The sequence below is a fragment of the Grammomys surdaster genome, unplaced genomic scaffold (assembly GCF_004785775.1).
Source record: "Grammomys surdaster isolate TR1022 unplaced genomic scaffold, NIH_TR_1.0 139, whole genome shotgun sequence".
Taxonomy (NCBI): Eukaryota; Metazoa; Chordata; class Mammalia; order Rodentia; family Muridae; genus Grammomys; species Grammomys surdaster.
Genome location: NW_021604597.1, coordinates 7,895,269 through 7,913,013, shown reverse-complemented (window position 1 = coordinate 7,913,013; position 17,745 = coordinate 7,895,269). Strand labels below are relative to the sequence as shown.

The 17,745-nt window shown below is 38.0% G+C and overlaps 1 protein-coding gene across 1 annotated transcript in view; it reads right to left on the bottom strand.

Annotated features, from left to right (window-relative positions):
- Positions 1 to 17,745, bottom strand: part of Rnf13 (ring finger protein 13) — a 110,564-nt gene that overhangs the window by 63,467 nt on the left and 29,352 nt on the right. Inside the window, exon 4 of the mRNA XM_028763571.1 lies at positions 3,842 to 3,967. Coding sequence (XP_028619404.1) covers positions 3,842 to 3,967 — 126 coding nt within the window. The remainder of the gene's footprint in view (positions 1 to 3,841; positions 3,968 to 17,745) is intronic.

The following is a 17,745-nucleotide window of genomic DNA, read 5'->3' as shown; positions in this document are numbered from 1 at the left end:
GAAAGAAAGAAAGAAAGAAAGAAAGAAAGAAAGAAAGAAAGAAAGAAAGAAAAGTTAGTTCAGCAAGGAGGTGCTTACTGCCAGGCCTAACAGTGAGGTAAACCTCTAGAACCTGGTGGTGGCAGATAGAACTAACTCTTACAGGTCGTCCCCCAAAGAATCTTGTCGAGCATAGCTTGGTTCCATGAAGGCTGGACCCATCCCTATAAGGTGCTTTTACAAGATACTTTACTCTCACTGATAATTTGGTGGCATAAGTCATCTTTCTCTTGCCTAAACATTATTCATTATGGCAGAGCAGAGCAATCTGAGTACCCTGTGTTTGGGGAACATACAAATAACCATTTGCTTAAGCCAGTGGATTCATACAAAATTACAAATAGACATAAATGGGCCACTATTGACTACTAGAAAGATATTATGTAAAATTCAAAAAAAGATTCTGTATCTACATTATAAATAATTAGATTCTATGTGTAATATAAAGCTGTATATAATAATCTGGAAGCTTGGAAAACACAGTGATTTCTAATCAAAGGCTGATACTTATTAATCAGAAATCATAAAATTATATGTTTCTTCAGTACCTAAAATAATTCTACCCTTCCTTAAATTACCTTGATAGGTAGTCCATAACTATTACTATTAGGAATAGTTTTCTACATCACATCCTAATATAACTAAACTGCCCTTTTTAATCCACAGCAGAATTTTACAGCTGATACTGAGTCACTAAATAAATGTCATTTACCAATAACTAAACTTCTTTAAAGCTACCTTTAATGTCATCTTTTTATCATTATATTTATCTAAAAATGGGAAAAATTATGCAATACCACAGCTGACACCTGATGCCTGGATCAAGGTTCTGCTAGGCATTTGGAGTTCAAATGTATGAAATGTATTTTCAGTCCTTGATTAGAACCACTGTCCACTAAATTGATGCCTCTGTATTTAATAGAAGTATGAAGAAGGTAAAAATCAATGAAATCACCTAAGAGTCATTAAGAATATCTTTTTTAAAAAAATGTATTCACCATTACTCTTTTCAGACACACCAGAAGAGGGCATCAGAACCCATTACAGATGGTTGTGAGTCACCATGTGGTTGCTGGGAATTGAACTCAGGACCTCTGGAAGAGCAGTTAGTGCTTTTAACCATGGAGCCATCTCTCCAACCCCATTAAGTATATCTTTGAAGAAAAAATAATAGTTAAAAACCACATAAAACCAACTAAAAATTTTATCTGTTTAAGACTGTTTATATTTTAACATCTTCCTTCCTCAAATAAAAAATGACTTAATTTAAACATTTCTACAAGATTTCCACATATATAGTTTTAGATTTAGTTTTATTTCTCTCTCTCTCTCTCTCTCTCTCTCTCTCTCTCTCTCTCTCTCTCTCCCCCTCCCCCTCCCCCTCCCCCTCCCCCTCCCTCCCTCTCCGTCTCCCTCTCCCTCTCCCTCTCCCTCTGTGTGTGTGTGTGTGTGTGTGTGTTGGCATATGTGCACATAAGTGCAGGTCCCCTCAGAGGTTACAGGCATGAGATCCCAGAAGCAAGAGTTACAGGTATTTATATGTTTACTAATGTGGGTGCTGTGAGTTAAACTCAGGTTCTCTACAAGGGCCACATGCACTCTAACTACCAAGCCATCTCTCCTGCATCCCACATATATATTCTTTAAGGATGTATTACGCACAAAAGCAGAAAGCTAACTGTTGCATGATGGCTTGATTTAATGAGCCTCTCCTGGTAACCCGGAGAGGATAGAGAAAAGCAAAGCTTCCAGAGGAAGTAGCATCTTTAGTAATATATAAATAACCAGGTAAATACATGATAATGATCATGTTGGACAAAAATCTTGGACTAAGAAAGTTATGTAAAACATGAAAGTGCTGTCAACATACCCACATGGATCATGGCTGCAGCACAAAGTTAAAGACAGGAGGTGGAAGGCCGTGTTAGACACACTCAGACTCATGATGAGGACATGTTACAGCACAGATGATAAACAGTAAGCTAATATGCCTGTCCGCCCAAATGAATAGGCAGTGACAGTAGTTACCTCACCTTCTAAGCTAACTGTCTCCAATCTCCATCTAATAAGGCAAGTTACATCAAACAACAAAACATCCTAGCTTCTTTATACTGAAGACTGTACTAAGTCAGAAATTAAAGTTACAAATTAATAAGCCTGAGTCAATATCATTGGTTTAGTTTTAATTTCTTTATAGAAAAACTTAATCTTATTGTATTTTATTTTAGTTGGGACAGTTTGTATTAAGTTTAGTTCTGGCTCAAATATTGAAATTTATTAAGTTATAGCTCCATAAACGACCCTGAGAATAGGCAACCTCAATTTGACTTGTATTAACTTATTTCTTATTTAAAGGGAACTGAAAGTCTAAATTTGGAATGAATATCAATAGCAATGATACTTATGCTGTGAAAAATTCTCTACATTTTCAGGTCCCTTTACAATTATTATTTTATTCTTTTAATGAGTTTTTATAGAAGTCTCATTTCTTCCATGTAATGAAAGTTGAGAGTCAAAGTTCAGAATGGCATTTCTTGTTGAACTGAGCAAATAAGATCCAAGTATGTAAAGTGTTTGAAAACAATATATTGTGTCTACTCTGTGAGGGAGCTTTGAATGTATCTAGTAAATAACATGGAGATTTTGTGTCACAAAGACTCACACAGTTCTTCTGCCAATTAGTCCACAACCAACTGAGACCACTCCTCAGAGCCTTACTGGTAACAGAGTCTTATGTGAAACTAATGGTTCTTGTTTGCTCTAAGATCCCAACTGGATCTTAAAGGGTTCCAGGAGCCACTGAGGCTAACTGAGCTATCATCAGATGGCCAGTGGACTGATCAACTGCAGCCAATTAAGCTGTGTTCTATGTGTTACTTCCATTTATCATGCTGACTGATTATGGTGCTGGGTAGAATTCTCACAATCGGCTACGATTCTAGAAGGTGACTGACTCACAAATCATTTTTGTTTTGCTTTGCGCAAATTAATTTTAGCCGACGTAACTGGCCTAGGAAACTTTCCTTTTAATAATAGTGACAGCCAGACTTAATGGTGAATGACTTTAAGCCCAGGATTGGAGAGGCAGAGGTAGATGGATCACTGTGAAGCCAGCCTGGTCTATACAGAGAGTTCCTGGGCAGTCAAAGCTACATAAAGAGACAATGTTGTTGTTGTTGTTGTTGTTAAATAGTAATAAATACAAAAGCAAGATAAGTTCTATAGTGACTTCTGCTTTACTATCTGAAATGTCAGCTTCCCTGATCGTAGGGAGACAAAGCCCAGGACAAGGACAGAATAAGAGTATTACAAAAGAAATCTCCGTGTCAGTGTTGATAAAAGTAAGATGTTAAGCATTTTATCCATAATATAAAAGTTAAGATATAGAATTGAAGGATGAAGTTAAGTTTCCATTCTTATATAAGATCAAGCAATATTCCATAATTAAATCACAGCCCTAGATGGCAAAAAACCAAAACAGAATAAAATATAAAACAACCAACCAACCTGAATTCCTAGCACCAACAGTAGCAATCTGTATTCAGTCCTGCTAAAACTAAGCTTCCCAAAACATATGGTAACTTCCTTTTCTCATTTCCCACTAGCCACTAAATACTTAAAGTTCATTTTGAAACAAGTGAAATTCAAGTAAAATTTTCCCAAACCTTCTCTTCTATTTCCTTGGGCTGGTCTCATTCTTATTTTAACTTGAATAATTTAATACACTGAATTGTATCTTTCTTGATAGATGGAGAATTTAAATTAACTAAAAGCATTAATAACATCAAAAAGAAAATGTTACCTTTATATCAAAATTACAATCAAGTCTTCTAATCAATACGATGAAAGTGCCGGATGAATTGTCTTTTAGTGGTGGAGGCATTATGGGTTCACAAGCATTCTCTGGTTTTGAGTTAATCAGAAAACCCTGAAAAGGAATTAGTAACAAGTTATTTCTGTTTCACTCAATTAGTCAATTAACTTATCTCTACAGATGTCTTTCATTCGTTTCATGCTTTATACCATTCTAGATGTATTTTCTGGTAGGTACATTTGTTCACAATCCCAGAACGATTAAGTAGAATTTGGGTTCATAACCATTTCATGGGTTTTGTTTTTAAAAGGTTCAGCCTTCCAGAATGTTAAGATTTTTAGAATCACACATAAGTCAATTACATCAAAGACAGCCACTCCTAGTATGCTGGTACTAGTTTCTAACATTTCTAAGTCCAAAAATTTTTTTAAGTTAGCTTTTACTTCTTACATTATCAAGCAAGAAAAAGCACACATTACATTATAAATAAAATATTCTGGATATTTTTCTATATTAGTACTCTTCTGAGTATATAAAAATATATGTACAATTATACTAATTTTTACATAGTTAGAAAAACAGAAATCAAGCTCATGAATGAGGTAAATTTTTTGAGGTGAATATTTTTAAAATCATACTATACACATATGAGAGAAAAGTAAAGTAATCCATTCATTTAAAAGTGAAGTTATAATGACGGGATTTCTTCAGCTATAAAGAAAAGTAAAATCCTGATATTTTCGGGTATTATATTAAGCAAAATAAGCCAGAGTCAGAAATAGTCCATGCTTTTTCTCATATGTAGAGTTTGGGAGGGAGGAAGGGAGGGAGAGAGGGAGGGAGGGAGGGAGGGAGGGAGGGAGGGAGGGAGGGAAGAAGGAAAGAAGGGGGGAAGGGAGGGGGGAGGGAAAGATACTGTGTGTGTGTGTGTGTGTGTGTGTGTGTGTGTGTGTGTGTGTGTGTGTTTAAGGGAACCATGAGGAGGAAAGAAAAAATTTAATGGGATGGGGAAGAGGGGAAGAGAGAGTAATGCAATACGTACGACACAGTTACAGAAGGGAGGACTACTTGGGAGATAGGAAGATGACAGGCAAGAAGAAAGCAGCAGAGATGAAGACCAAGAAGAATAGAATACCACAGATGCCAACATGAAATCCATCAACTTATATATTAACTTAAATAAAAATTTAAAAAGTTTTTAAATTAAAAAGATTTTTAAATTAAAATTGCAAAAGTTTTAGCAAGATACATTTAAAATTTTAAAAACAGCAAATTCCTTTCCCAAAAAATGTACAATAGTCTAATATCAGAAAATGCATTGATTTGAAAAGTCATATTAACAGACTGAAATTAAGTGATCTTGACATGGTGTACAACCTAAAATTATCAAACTTTTTAGAAAGAAATAAGCAAAGAAAGCTATGACATAATATCTTCAAAGTTCTGCATGGTGTTAGAACTAGCCCCTTGAACCAACTCAGGATTTAGGGATATCTTTTCTTCTTTTTTTAAAGCTTTGCTTAGCTTATGATAAGAACAGTGCTTGCACCTACTTCAGGAATGAACAGTATAAGTACCAGTCCTTCATTCACCCACAGAATTTCCCTCTTGACTCCAAACAACATTGGATTTGGAAGACTCAGAAACAGAACTGTGGCCATTCAGAGTAGCTATATGCTCCATATATGCTTATACCCTGTATCTGAATCCTTAAATCTTTTGGATGTCTCTCTGCAAACACTATAATGCCAAATCATGGTGCAGTAAATCCTTTTCAACTCATTTATAACAGCAACTAAACTCAACACATACTAAGAAGACACAGAACTCAAGTGAAGACTCTCTGGAACCAGGAGCTCCAGTACAAGCTCGGACCCAACTACTCAGGAAGTTGAAAGTACCAGCAAAAGAACAGATGAGTGAAACTAGAGAAGAATTTTTGCTTATACACCTTTTACAAATGAATCATGCACTATTTTTAACACGAGAAATATATAAATCTTAAAAACACATACACTAAAAGTCCTTAAAATAATCTTTTTGCTTAAGTTGATTGACGTGTCCTAAATTATTATTAAGTATTATCATTCCTATGGAATGTACTGAAGCGCATAACTTGCTAAAATAGCTTTCTATTACTAGCCTCAAATATGAGTCACTTAAAATTAAGGGCACGTTAAGTCTGTTTCATCGACAAAGCCTATCAGAACGCAGAGTCATCTTCCAACTTGGCAGAACTCTCTGACCCCTGAAATAAGAGTGGCAAAGAAGATGTTTCCTTCAGCCAGGTCCCATGCTTGGTATCACTCTCCAGGTCCAATCTCTTTCTCACTAAAAGAATGTTCCTTCTGCTCTAAGGATCTTCTCACACCTAGCTTCTAACAAAGTACTTTATACAGCTACTTAGTATGAAAGAAGCCCGAGGAACTACAAAACTGAGGGTATCCCATGCACATTTTCTCTTCTTTGTTATTTTAGTCTTCTGATGAGTAAATAAGGATGTGGAAAATAATAGTGTATAATAACTGACATCTCAAAACCATCAAACATATAATTAAATGCATAATACAACAGAGTTATGATACATTCACATGTGGTAAAAGCTTTTAGGACTATGCTATTCATAAAACGAAAGGCATGAATGTCTTTCAGCCTGCTGAGTTATCCATGCTGAATACATCTGTATCAGAAAATAAAACATTAACAGCACTTTAGAAGCTTCCTACTAGTCAGTGCCCCCATTAGGGGATGACAACCTGTGAATTTCCAACAGCTTATATTTGTTTTTACCTAATTTAAGTTTGACACAAACAAAAACATACAGAATAGAAATGCTTTTGTAGACTATTTTCTGTACAATACTTTTGAGATACACGCTACTGTTAAACATATATTGTTCTCATTTCTAGTTAGTATTCAAATGTGACATATATCACAAGTTATCTCAGACAAACTCGGAGAACGCCACAAAAGAGGGGGAGGAAGAACTGTAGGAGCCAGAGTGGTCTTGGACACCATGAGAACACAGCCTACAGAATCAACTAAGCAGGGCTCATAGGGGCTCACAGAGGCTGAACAACATGGGTCTGCACTAGGTCCTCTGCATATATGTTATGGTTGTTAGCTTGGTGGTTTTGTGGGATTTCTAACAGTGGGAGTAGGAGTGTCTCTGACTCTTGTCTCTGTCTCTGCTCTTAGGACCCTTTTCCTCCCACTGGGTTACCTTGCCCAGCCTTGATATGGCTTGTGCCTAGTTTTATTATACCTTGTTATGCCATGTTTGGTTGGTATCCCTGGAAGGCTTACTCTTTTCTGAGGGAAACTGACAAGGAGTGGACATAGGAGAAAGAGGGGAGCTTGAGGGCAGAGTCTAGGAGGAGTAAGGTGGGGGAACTGCACTCCAGATGTATTATATAACAGAAAAATAAATTTAATAAAAGAAGAACTTACAAATCCAAAAGGTAAAAAATAAGATAAGATAATCATTCTAGTCAAGTTTTTTAATGATCACATGTATGTGTATGTATAAAATATATTTATAGAAATAGAGTCACAGACTCTCAAAAGTTAGGTCACAGTGTAGTGTCCATTACTAAAAGCTAACAAGACATTTCCAACATAGCTTAAGCTACCAATTTTTAAGTCAAAGAGTCAAATAACTTGAACATAAAAATCACATTAAGCCAGACATGGTATTACAAGTCTGTAATCAATTGCCACACTTGAGAGGCTGAGGCAAAAGGATCAATATGAGTCTGAGACCACCCTGGAGTACACACAAGATTGGAGGCCAGCCCAGGCTATACAGGCTAGACCTTCGCTGAGAGAGAGAGAGAGACAGAGAGACAAAGAGAGAGAAAGAGAGAGAAAGAAGGAGAGGAGGAAGGAAGGAGGAAGCAGGGGTGATGATCATAAGCTGAGCATACAGCTGAGCAAACATCTGCAATCACAGCACTTGAAAGGTATAGGTGGAAGGATCAAGAATTCAATGTCGGCGGGGACTTCCGGTCTGGGCCCTAGCATAGAGCAGGTCTCAGGCGGCAGCTCTGTACCCAACCTCAGAAAACGGAGAGAAAGAGGGCCTCTCAGGAGCTTTAACTCAGGCAGCTTCCCAGGTAAGGAAACAGCAACACTTGCCCCAAACAGGGGGTAACCAGGACCCACTGGGACCCAGGAATTCACTCCTGGCCCGGAGCTCAGTTCCTTCCCCAACCCGAGCACTCAGCAGATCCCAGGAGACAGCTCTGCACCCAATCTCACAGAACCCAGAGAAGCGGGGCTCCCAGAAGCTCTAACCTGAGCAGTATCCCAGGCAAGGAGGCTGCAACACCTGCCCCAAACAGGGAGTAACTGGGAACCACTGGGACCCAAGAATTCACTCCTGGCCGAGGGCACAGGCCCCTTCCGGTTTCCACCTGAGCACTGAGCAGATCTTGGGCCTCAGCTCTAATCCCAGCTGCAAAACCCATCCCAAGCAGTTCTGACACAACCTAGATAATAGGAAAGACAGGCTCCAGTCAGAGACAGCGCAGATAGCACAGAGGAGATCCAGATGGTGAAAGGCAAGCACAAAAACATAAACACAAAACATAAACATCAGCAACCCAAGGTACTTGCCATCATCAGAACCAAGTTCTCCCACATTAGAAAGTCCTGAACTCACCAGGAAAGCAAGAACCAGATCTAAAATCACTTTTAATGATGATGATAGAGGACTTTAAGAAGGACATAAATAACACTATCAAAAAAATTGAGGAGAACACAGGTAAACAGGAAGAAGCCCTTAAACACAAAAATCCCTTAAAGAATTACAAGAAAACACAAACAAACAGATGAAGGAATTGAACAAAACCATCCAGGACATAAAAATGGAAGTAGAAACAATAAAGAAATCACAAAGGGAGACTACACTGGAGATAGAAAACCTAAGAAAGAAATCAGGAGTCATAGACACAAGCATCACCAACAAAATACAAGAGATAGAAGAAAGAATCTCAGGTGCAGAAGATACCATAGAAAATATTGACACAACTGTCAAAGAAAATGAAAAAAGTTCTTAACACAAAACATCCAGGAAATCCAGGACACACTGAGAAGACCAAACCTAAGGATAATAGGTATAGAAGAGAGTGAAGATTCCCAACTTAAAGGGCCAATAAATGTCTTCAACAAAATTATAGAAGAAAACTTCCCTGACCTAAGGAATGAGATACCCATAATCATACAAGAAGCCTACAGAACGCCAAACAGACTAGATCAAAAAAGAAATATCTCCCATCACATAATATCAAGACACAAGATGCACAAAACAATGAAGGAATTTTAAAAGCAGTAAGGAAAAAAGGCCAAGCAACATATAAAGGCAAACCTATCAGAATTACACCTGACTTCTCATCAGATACTATAAAAGCCAGAAGATCCTGGACAAATGTCATACAGACCCTAAGAGAACATAAATGCCAGCCCAGGCTACTATACCCAGCAAAACTATCAATTACCAAAGACGGAGAAACCAAGATATTCCATGACAAAACTGAATTTACACAGTATGTTTCCACAAATCCAGCACTACAAAGGATAATAGCAGGAAAGCTCCAATACAAGAAAGAACAAGAAAATAATCCTCTTCCATCAAACTCAAAAGAAGATAACCACACAAACGATGTCTCCACTATTAGCAAAAATGACAGGAAGCAACAACACCCTCTCCTTAATATCTCTTAACATCAATGGACTCAATTCCCCAGTAAAAAGGCATAGGCTAACATCCTGGATACACAAAAGGACCCAGCTTTTTGCTGCTTACAGGAAACCCACTTCAGCAACAAAGACAGACACTACCTTAAAAAAAGGTTGGAAAACAATTTTTCAAGCAAATGGCCCTAAGAAACAAGCTGGAGCAGCCATTCTATTATCGAATAAAATCGACTTTCAAGTTAAAGCTATCAAAAAGGATAAGGAAGGACATTTCATACTTGTCAAAGGAAAGTCAACCAACATGAACTCTCAATTCTGAATATCTATGCTCCAAATACAAGAGCACCCACTTTCATAAAAGAAACCTTACTAAAGCTCAAAGCACACATTGCACCTCACACAATAATAGTGAGAGACTTCAACACCCCACTCTCAGCAATGGATAGATCATGGAAACAGAAACTAAATAGAGATACAGTGAAACTAACAGAAATTATGAACCAAATGGACTTTTTCTCAGCACCTCATGGTACCTTCTCCAAAATAGACCATATAATTGGGCACAAGACAGGCCTCAACAGATACAAAAAAACTGAAACAATCCACTGCATCCTATCAAATCACCATGGTCTAAGGCTGGTCTTCAAAAATGACAAAAACAATGGAAAGCCCACATTCACATGGAAACTGAACAACACCCTACTCATTGATAATCTGGTCAGGGGAGAAATAAAGAAAGAAATTAAAAACTTTTTAGAATTTAATGAAAATGATGACACATCATACCAAAACCTATGGGATACAATGAAAGCAGTGCTAAGAGGAAAATTCATAGCTCTAAGTGCCTGCAAAAAAACAAAACAAAACAAAACAAAAACAAACAAACAAATAAACAAAAAAACTGGAAGGAGCATACACTAGCAGCTTGACAACGCACCTGAAAGCCCTAGAACAAAAAGAAGCTAATGCAACCAACAGGAGTAGACGGCAGGAAATAATCAAACTCAGGGCTGAAATCAACCAAATAGAAACAAAAAGAACTAAACAAGGAATCAATAAAACCAGGAGCTGGTTCTTTGAGAAAATCAACAAGATAGATAAACCCTTAGCTAGCCTAATCAAAGGGCAGAGAGACAGTATCCAAATTAATAAAATCAGAACTGAAAAGGGTGACATAACAACAGAAACTGAGGAAATTTAAAAAATCATCAGATCCTACTACAAAAGCCTATACTCAACAAAATTGGAAAATTTCGATGAAATGGACAATTTTCTATACAAATACCAGTTACCAATGTTAAATCAGGATCAGATAAACCATCTAAACAGTCCCATAACCCCAAAAGAAATAGAAGCAGTCATTAAAAGTCTCCCTACAAAGAAAAGTCAGGGACCAGACGGTTTTAGAGCAGAATTCTATAAGACCTTCAAGGAAGACTTAATACCAATTGTCTTCAAACTATTTCACAAAACAGAAACAGAAGGAACACTACCCAATTCGTTCTATGAAGCCACAATTACGCTCATACCTAAACCACACAAAGACACAACAAAGAAAGAGAACTTCAGACCAATCTCCCTTATGAACATTGATGCAAAATTACTCAATAAAATTCTAGCGAACCGAATCCAAGAACACATCAAAACAATTATCCATGATGATCAAGACTTTATCCCAGGAATGCAGGGTTGGTTCAATATACGGAAATCCATCATGTAATCCACTATATAAACAAACACAAAGAAAAAAACCCACATGATCATATCACTAGATGCTGAGAAAGCATTTGACAAAATTCAACACCCCTTCATGATAAAAGTCTTGGAAAGATCAGGAATTCAAGGTCCATACCTAAACATAGTAAAAGCAATTTACAGCAAACCAGTAGCCAGCATCAAACTAAATGGAGAGAAACTTGAAACAATCCCACTAAAATCAGGGACTAGGCAAGGCTGCCCACTCTCCCCCTTCTTATAGAACTGGAAGTCCTAGCCAGAGCACTTAGGAAACACAAGGAGGTCAAAGGGATACAAATTGGAAAGGAAGAAGTCAAAATCTCACTATTTGCAGATGATATGATAGTATACTTAAGTGACCCCAAAACTTCCACCAGAGAATTCTTAAACCTGATAAACAACTTTAGCAAAGTGGCTGGTTATAAAATTAACTCAAGCAAATCAGTAGCCTTCCTCTACTCAAAAGATAAACTGGCTGAGAAAGAAATTATGGAAATGACAACCTTCACAATAGTCACAGATAATATAAAATACCTAACCAAGCAAGTAAAAGACCTGTATGACAAGAACTTCAAGCCCCTGAAGAAAGAAATCGAAGCAGATCTCAGAAGATAGAAAGATCTCCCATGCTCATGGATAGGAAGGATTAATATAGTAAAAATAGCTATTTTGCCAAAAGCTATCTACAGATTTAATGCAATCCCCATCAAAATTCCCACTCAATTCTTCACAGAGATAGAAAGAGCAACCTTAAAATTCATTTGGAATAGCAAAAAACCCAGGACAGCTAAAACTACTCTCAGCAATAAAAGAACTTCTAGGGGAATCACCATCCCTGACTTCAAGCTGTACTACAAAGCAATAGTGATAAAAACTGTGTGGTATTGGAACAGAGACAGGCAGGAGGATCAATGGAATAGAATAGAAGACCCAGAAATGAACCCCCATACCTATGGTCACTTGATCTTTGATGACAAAGGAGCTAAAACCATCCAGTGGAAAAAAAACAGCATTTTCAACAAATGGTCCTGGTCCAACTGGAGGTCAGCATGTAGAAGAATGCAAATTGATCCATACTTATCTCCTTGTACAAAGCTCAATTCCAAGTGGATCAAGGACCTCCACCTAAAACCAGCTACACTGAAACTAATAGAAGAGAAATTGGGGAAAAGCCTGGATCACATGGGCACAGGAGAAAAGTTCCTGAACAGAACACCAATGGCTTGTGCTCTAAGACCAAGAATTGACAAATGGCATCTCATAAAACTGCAAAGCTTCTGTAAAGCAAAGGACACAGTCAATAGGACAAAGCAGCAACCAACAGATTGGGAAAAGATCTTCATCAACCCTACATCTGATAAAGGGCTAATATCCAAGGTATACAAAGAACTGAAGAAATTAGACTCTAGACAATCACAGAACCCTATTAAAAAATGGAGTACAGAGCTAAACAAAGAATTCTCAACTGAGGAAGCTTGAATGGTTGAGAAGCACCTAAAAATGTGTTCAGCATCCCTAATCATCAGGGAAATGCAAATGAAAACAACCCTGAGATTCTACCTCACACCAGTCAGAATGGCTAAGATCAAAAACACAGGTAACAGCAGATGTTGGCTAGGATGTGGAGAAAGAGGAACACTCCTCCACTGTTGGTGGGATTGTAAACTGGTACCACCACTATGGAAAGCAGTCTGGCGGTATCTCAGAAAATTGAACATAGTGTTACCTGAGGACCCAGCTATACCACTCCTGGGCATATACCCAAAAGATGTTTCAACATACAACAGGGACACATGCTCCACTATGTTCATAGCAGCCTTATTTAGAAAAGCCAGGAGTTGGAAAGAACCCAGATGCCCTTCAACAAAGGAATGGATGCAGAAAATGTAGTACATTTATACAATGGAGTACTACTCAGCTATTAAAAACAACGAGTTCATGAAATTCTTAGGCAAATGGATGGAGCTGGAAAATATCATCTTGAGTGAGGTGACCCAATCTCAAAAGAACATATATGGTATGCACTCACTAATAAGTGGATATTAGCCCAAAAGCTCACAATATCTAAGACATAACGTACAACGTATAGACCACATGAAACTCAAGAAGAAGAAGGAAGACCAAAGTGTGGGTGCTTTGGTCCTTTCTAGAAGGAGTATCAACAGTTTCAACCAGAGCTCCCAAAGTCTAAACCGCCAGCCAGAGAGCACAAAGGGAAGGACTCATGTCTCTACCTGTATAGGTAATTGAGGGTGGCCTTGTCAGACATCAGTGGAAGTGGAGGGCCATGGTCCCCGAAAGTTTGGATCCCCTAGTGTTGGGGAATTCGAGAGCAGGGAGATGAGACTGGGAGGATGTTTGGAGCACAGCCTCATAAAAATAGGAGGAGGGGGTATGGGATAATGGGTTTTGGGGGAGAATGGGAGAGGAGATAACATTGAAAGGTAAATACGTAAAATATCCAATAAAAAAAACAGATAAAGGGTCTAAAAAAAATAGAGTTTACTTATTTTAAATTATTTTCAAAAGTTTCTAGGAGATGCTAATTGGCTAAGATCTTATTTTAAGCTCTCCACAAAAGAATTTAAGTCTCTGTTTAATATTCTCAAGAGAGATATAAATCCTAATTTTCCTCAACAGTTAATTGACAAAAGAGAGTATTCTCACAAAAAGTAGAAGAAGCTATTACTAATCGATATATTATATATTCTGATTAGTTGTTGGCGGTGCTATAACAGTCTTTGATAAAAGATTATTAATATAGATTTATATTTCTTTAGGGTCTTGATGACTCTCTGAGTGTGGAAGGAGCGACTGTTGGCGCTTCTGCCCTGATTTTACAAGAACTCTGAAAAATTGGCTTTAAAAACAAAAGAGGGGAAACGGTACCCGCCCCCAGAAGGAGTCCCCCTGAAATACTCTCCATCATGCCTTGTTCACTTTTAACTCTCTAAAACTGAAAGCTCATGGCAAATCTGCTGCTGACTGCCTCTGGCACCACCGAGACCAACATAAACTTTGCCACAGATATGGGGAAGGACCCTCTCACCCTTAAAGGGAATGGCCTAGACCCAGTTCCCTTATGGGGCCGAGGATTGGTATGCCTGTTTGATACCACAGAAGGCACAGCTAATCGGCTACCAAAAAGATTAATGAAATAAATAGATACCCCCACAAACCCAGGCCCAACCATAAATAAGATGAATAACAATTTACATCCAGGGAAGAGAAACCTCTCTGAGAATTCCCTTCTTTTTCCTTTCCAGGTAAAAATGAATCACCTGTGATGTCTGCTGTTAGAAGTTCTAATCCAGATGCTGGCCTCCAGACTTATACTACTCAGACCTTTGAAGGGCCACTGACAAGAACATCAAACAGCTAGAGATTGACATCACTAATCTGAAGAAATCCCTCGTTTTGCTGTCTGAAGAGACCTCCTAAAATCACAAAGATCCTTATTGGACTTGATTTACTCTATTACAATAGAAAAGGCTGTGTACAGCTCTTGACTGTGACTTCTTCTTAAAGAAGAAGGTTGCCTTTACGTAGACAACATAGGGAGGGTTAAAGAGAGCATGAAATAGGTCAGTGAAGGCCCTGAGAAAAATCAGAGAGAGAAAGAGACAGATAAATGCTGGTACCAGAATTGGTTTTCAGCCTCTCCAAGGTTGTCAGCCCTACTTCCTCCCATCTTGGGACCATTATTTGGGTTCTTTTTGCTTATTTCTGCTGGTCCCTGGGCCTCAAATAGGCTGACTAACTCTGTGAAACAACAGATAAATAATTTGGTAGCAAAACCTATTCAGATACATTATCATAAGTTAGCTATGGAGGACCACAAGACTCAAGATGAGGTTGTTACTTTATACAGGGTGTTCCCAAAACCCATCTCCACCCAACCTAAAAGAGGAGACTTCCACCCCTAGACCAAGCAGAGAGGGGCCACCCAGAGCCCCCTCTGACTAGCAGTCTGAATTCTTGCTTAGGCTGTGAGGCTAAGCACTGCAAGGGAATATAAATAAAAGTTAAAAATATCTCTCTGGGTTCCCTGAGGGACAAGCCTTACTGCATAGGAGTTGATGTCAAGAGTATCCCCTCTCCAGGAAAAAGACATTGGGATGGGTATGGCCCTCATGCCTCACTGGACAACGACAGGGGGACTGGAGCCATTACAAGGTCCCCTTCAATTACTGGAGGTCAGGCCTCCATCCCCGCCTTAGCAAGATTAGAATTATCACAGCCCTTCTATACTTAGAGAAGGGAGGAGATGTCAGGGGCAGCCCTGATTACACACTGAAGGCCTAAAATCAGCCATAGCCCTAAAATCAGCAATAGGCCTGTCATACATGTATACTAACACCAAGTCTTGTGTCTCTGTGGAAAAACACTGAAACAGAGGGCTATAAGCTATTGTAAATAGGCAGCTTTTGTGGAAATTTACCAGCCCGAGTAGTCATAGACCTTGTAAATAGGTAGCCTGGGCAGACAATACCAACTTAGATAAGGACAAGTGAGTCATAGGCAGAGTCATAGTGACCTGTCCCCTGAACCTTCACCCAGCCGATACCCAGTTCTGAAAGATATCTGTATTCCCCCTGAACACCCACACTCCAGTGTCATCCCCTTCCCCACATCCTGCCTTTCTGTGTTTATAACCCCTGTGTGAATGAATTACGATTTGAGAAAAAAAGTAAGTAAATTATTTTAAAAAAAAAAAAGAATTCAATGTCACATGAACATACATAACATGACACATGTTTGGAGGTCAAAGGACAATTTCTGAGAGTTGGTTCTCTCCTTCCACTATGTGGATCTCAGAGATCAAACTCAGGTCATGAGCGTATATACATCCATGCAAAGACAACACTCATAAATATAAAACAAAAATACATATTTTAAAATAATAAACTCAAACACAATGAAGTCCAAACAGTGGCACAATCAATAGAGTGCAGTAATTCTAACTGTGAAGGTGGTTACAGAAAACAACATTCTGTATGACATGATCATTGCTTGTGGGCAAAAACCAAACAGACTAGGGCCAACTGATCTGAATGTTACGACAAAATAGAAGAACAGACAAAAACTACCACCTTTTATATTGTTCTAAACATTAACCTATTGTTAGAAAACTGAATTAAGTCTCCAGCAAACCCATCACAATTGTTTCAATACATTTCAGACAAATGTTACTGCTAAGCAGCGTTCTCTTCTCTTAGGACAAAGGGTAAAATATACTAAATATTCCAACCATATGCCTACCTATAAGCCTAACATTCATACTTGCTAAAAATTGGAAGGTATATAGTAATTAAAGATTAAATATTACTGGATCAAAAAATTAGAAGAATCTCCCCACTAACTATAGTTGTAGTGTCTCAAATTTACATCTTCCCTTGTAAGCTCTCCCCAGCAGCTTACTTTGATTATATAGTTTACTAAGATTAACTCATTATATTGTAATAAAAACTGGTAAGATATTTTTAAAGCCTATCAATGATCTAAAATTTTTCAAAAAATACATTGAAATGCCAAAACTAATCACTATAAGTTAGACAACTGTATATTATTAAAACACTATTTCTGGGGCTGGGGAGATAGCTTGGGTATTAAAAGCACTCACTGCTCTTCTAGAGGACCCGTGTTCAGTTCCCAGCACCTAGATGGCAGCTCACAACTCTAATTCCAACTACAGTGAATCTCATTCCCTCTCCTGGTCTCCTTGGACACCAAGGCAAACAGAGTGGCACAGACATATATGCAGGCAAAATTTCTATACACATAAAATAAGCAAAAAATAATAAAAAGCATTTATGAAAAAATTGAAAGAATTAGAGATGAATTTTGTTTTATAATACTCTAAGAACATAAAAGCTTATTAATATAAGTTTCTAAACCAAGACTTTAAGTTCACTGTGATTTGAAAAGAAAAAAGAAGGAAAAATGTATACAATGTTTATATGTAGTTCCAAAGACACTCATCATAATTCCTTCAAGTATGCAGTTTTGGGTAATTTGTCTTTAAAGGATTTGATAATTAGCATTTATCTATTGCTAAGTTAACGTCTACTTCCCAAACATGATAGAGTAGCCGGATCTGGTTCACCTTTCTGCCTCAAACAATTAGAAAACCAAGCAGAAAGATTGTAAGTGCCAGAGGGCCAAGAAATCTGTTATGAGATTGTGCCTACAAGAAATAAGAGAGAACCTTCACCCATAATAACAATATGACTGCCTAAACGAAACCTGAAGAAGTACAACACCATAGGCATTCTAGCTTAGCAGTGGGGATGTTAGTCTCAACAAGCTTCACACATAGGCAAAGAACTACAGGCTAATAGGACAGGGAAAGAGTTGTCCCAGGGATGAGGCTCCTAATTGGCTACCCAACACCATGTGGTCAGCCCTGAATCCATATAGATACAGGTGACATTGAACAGATTCATCAGTTTATATTT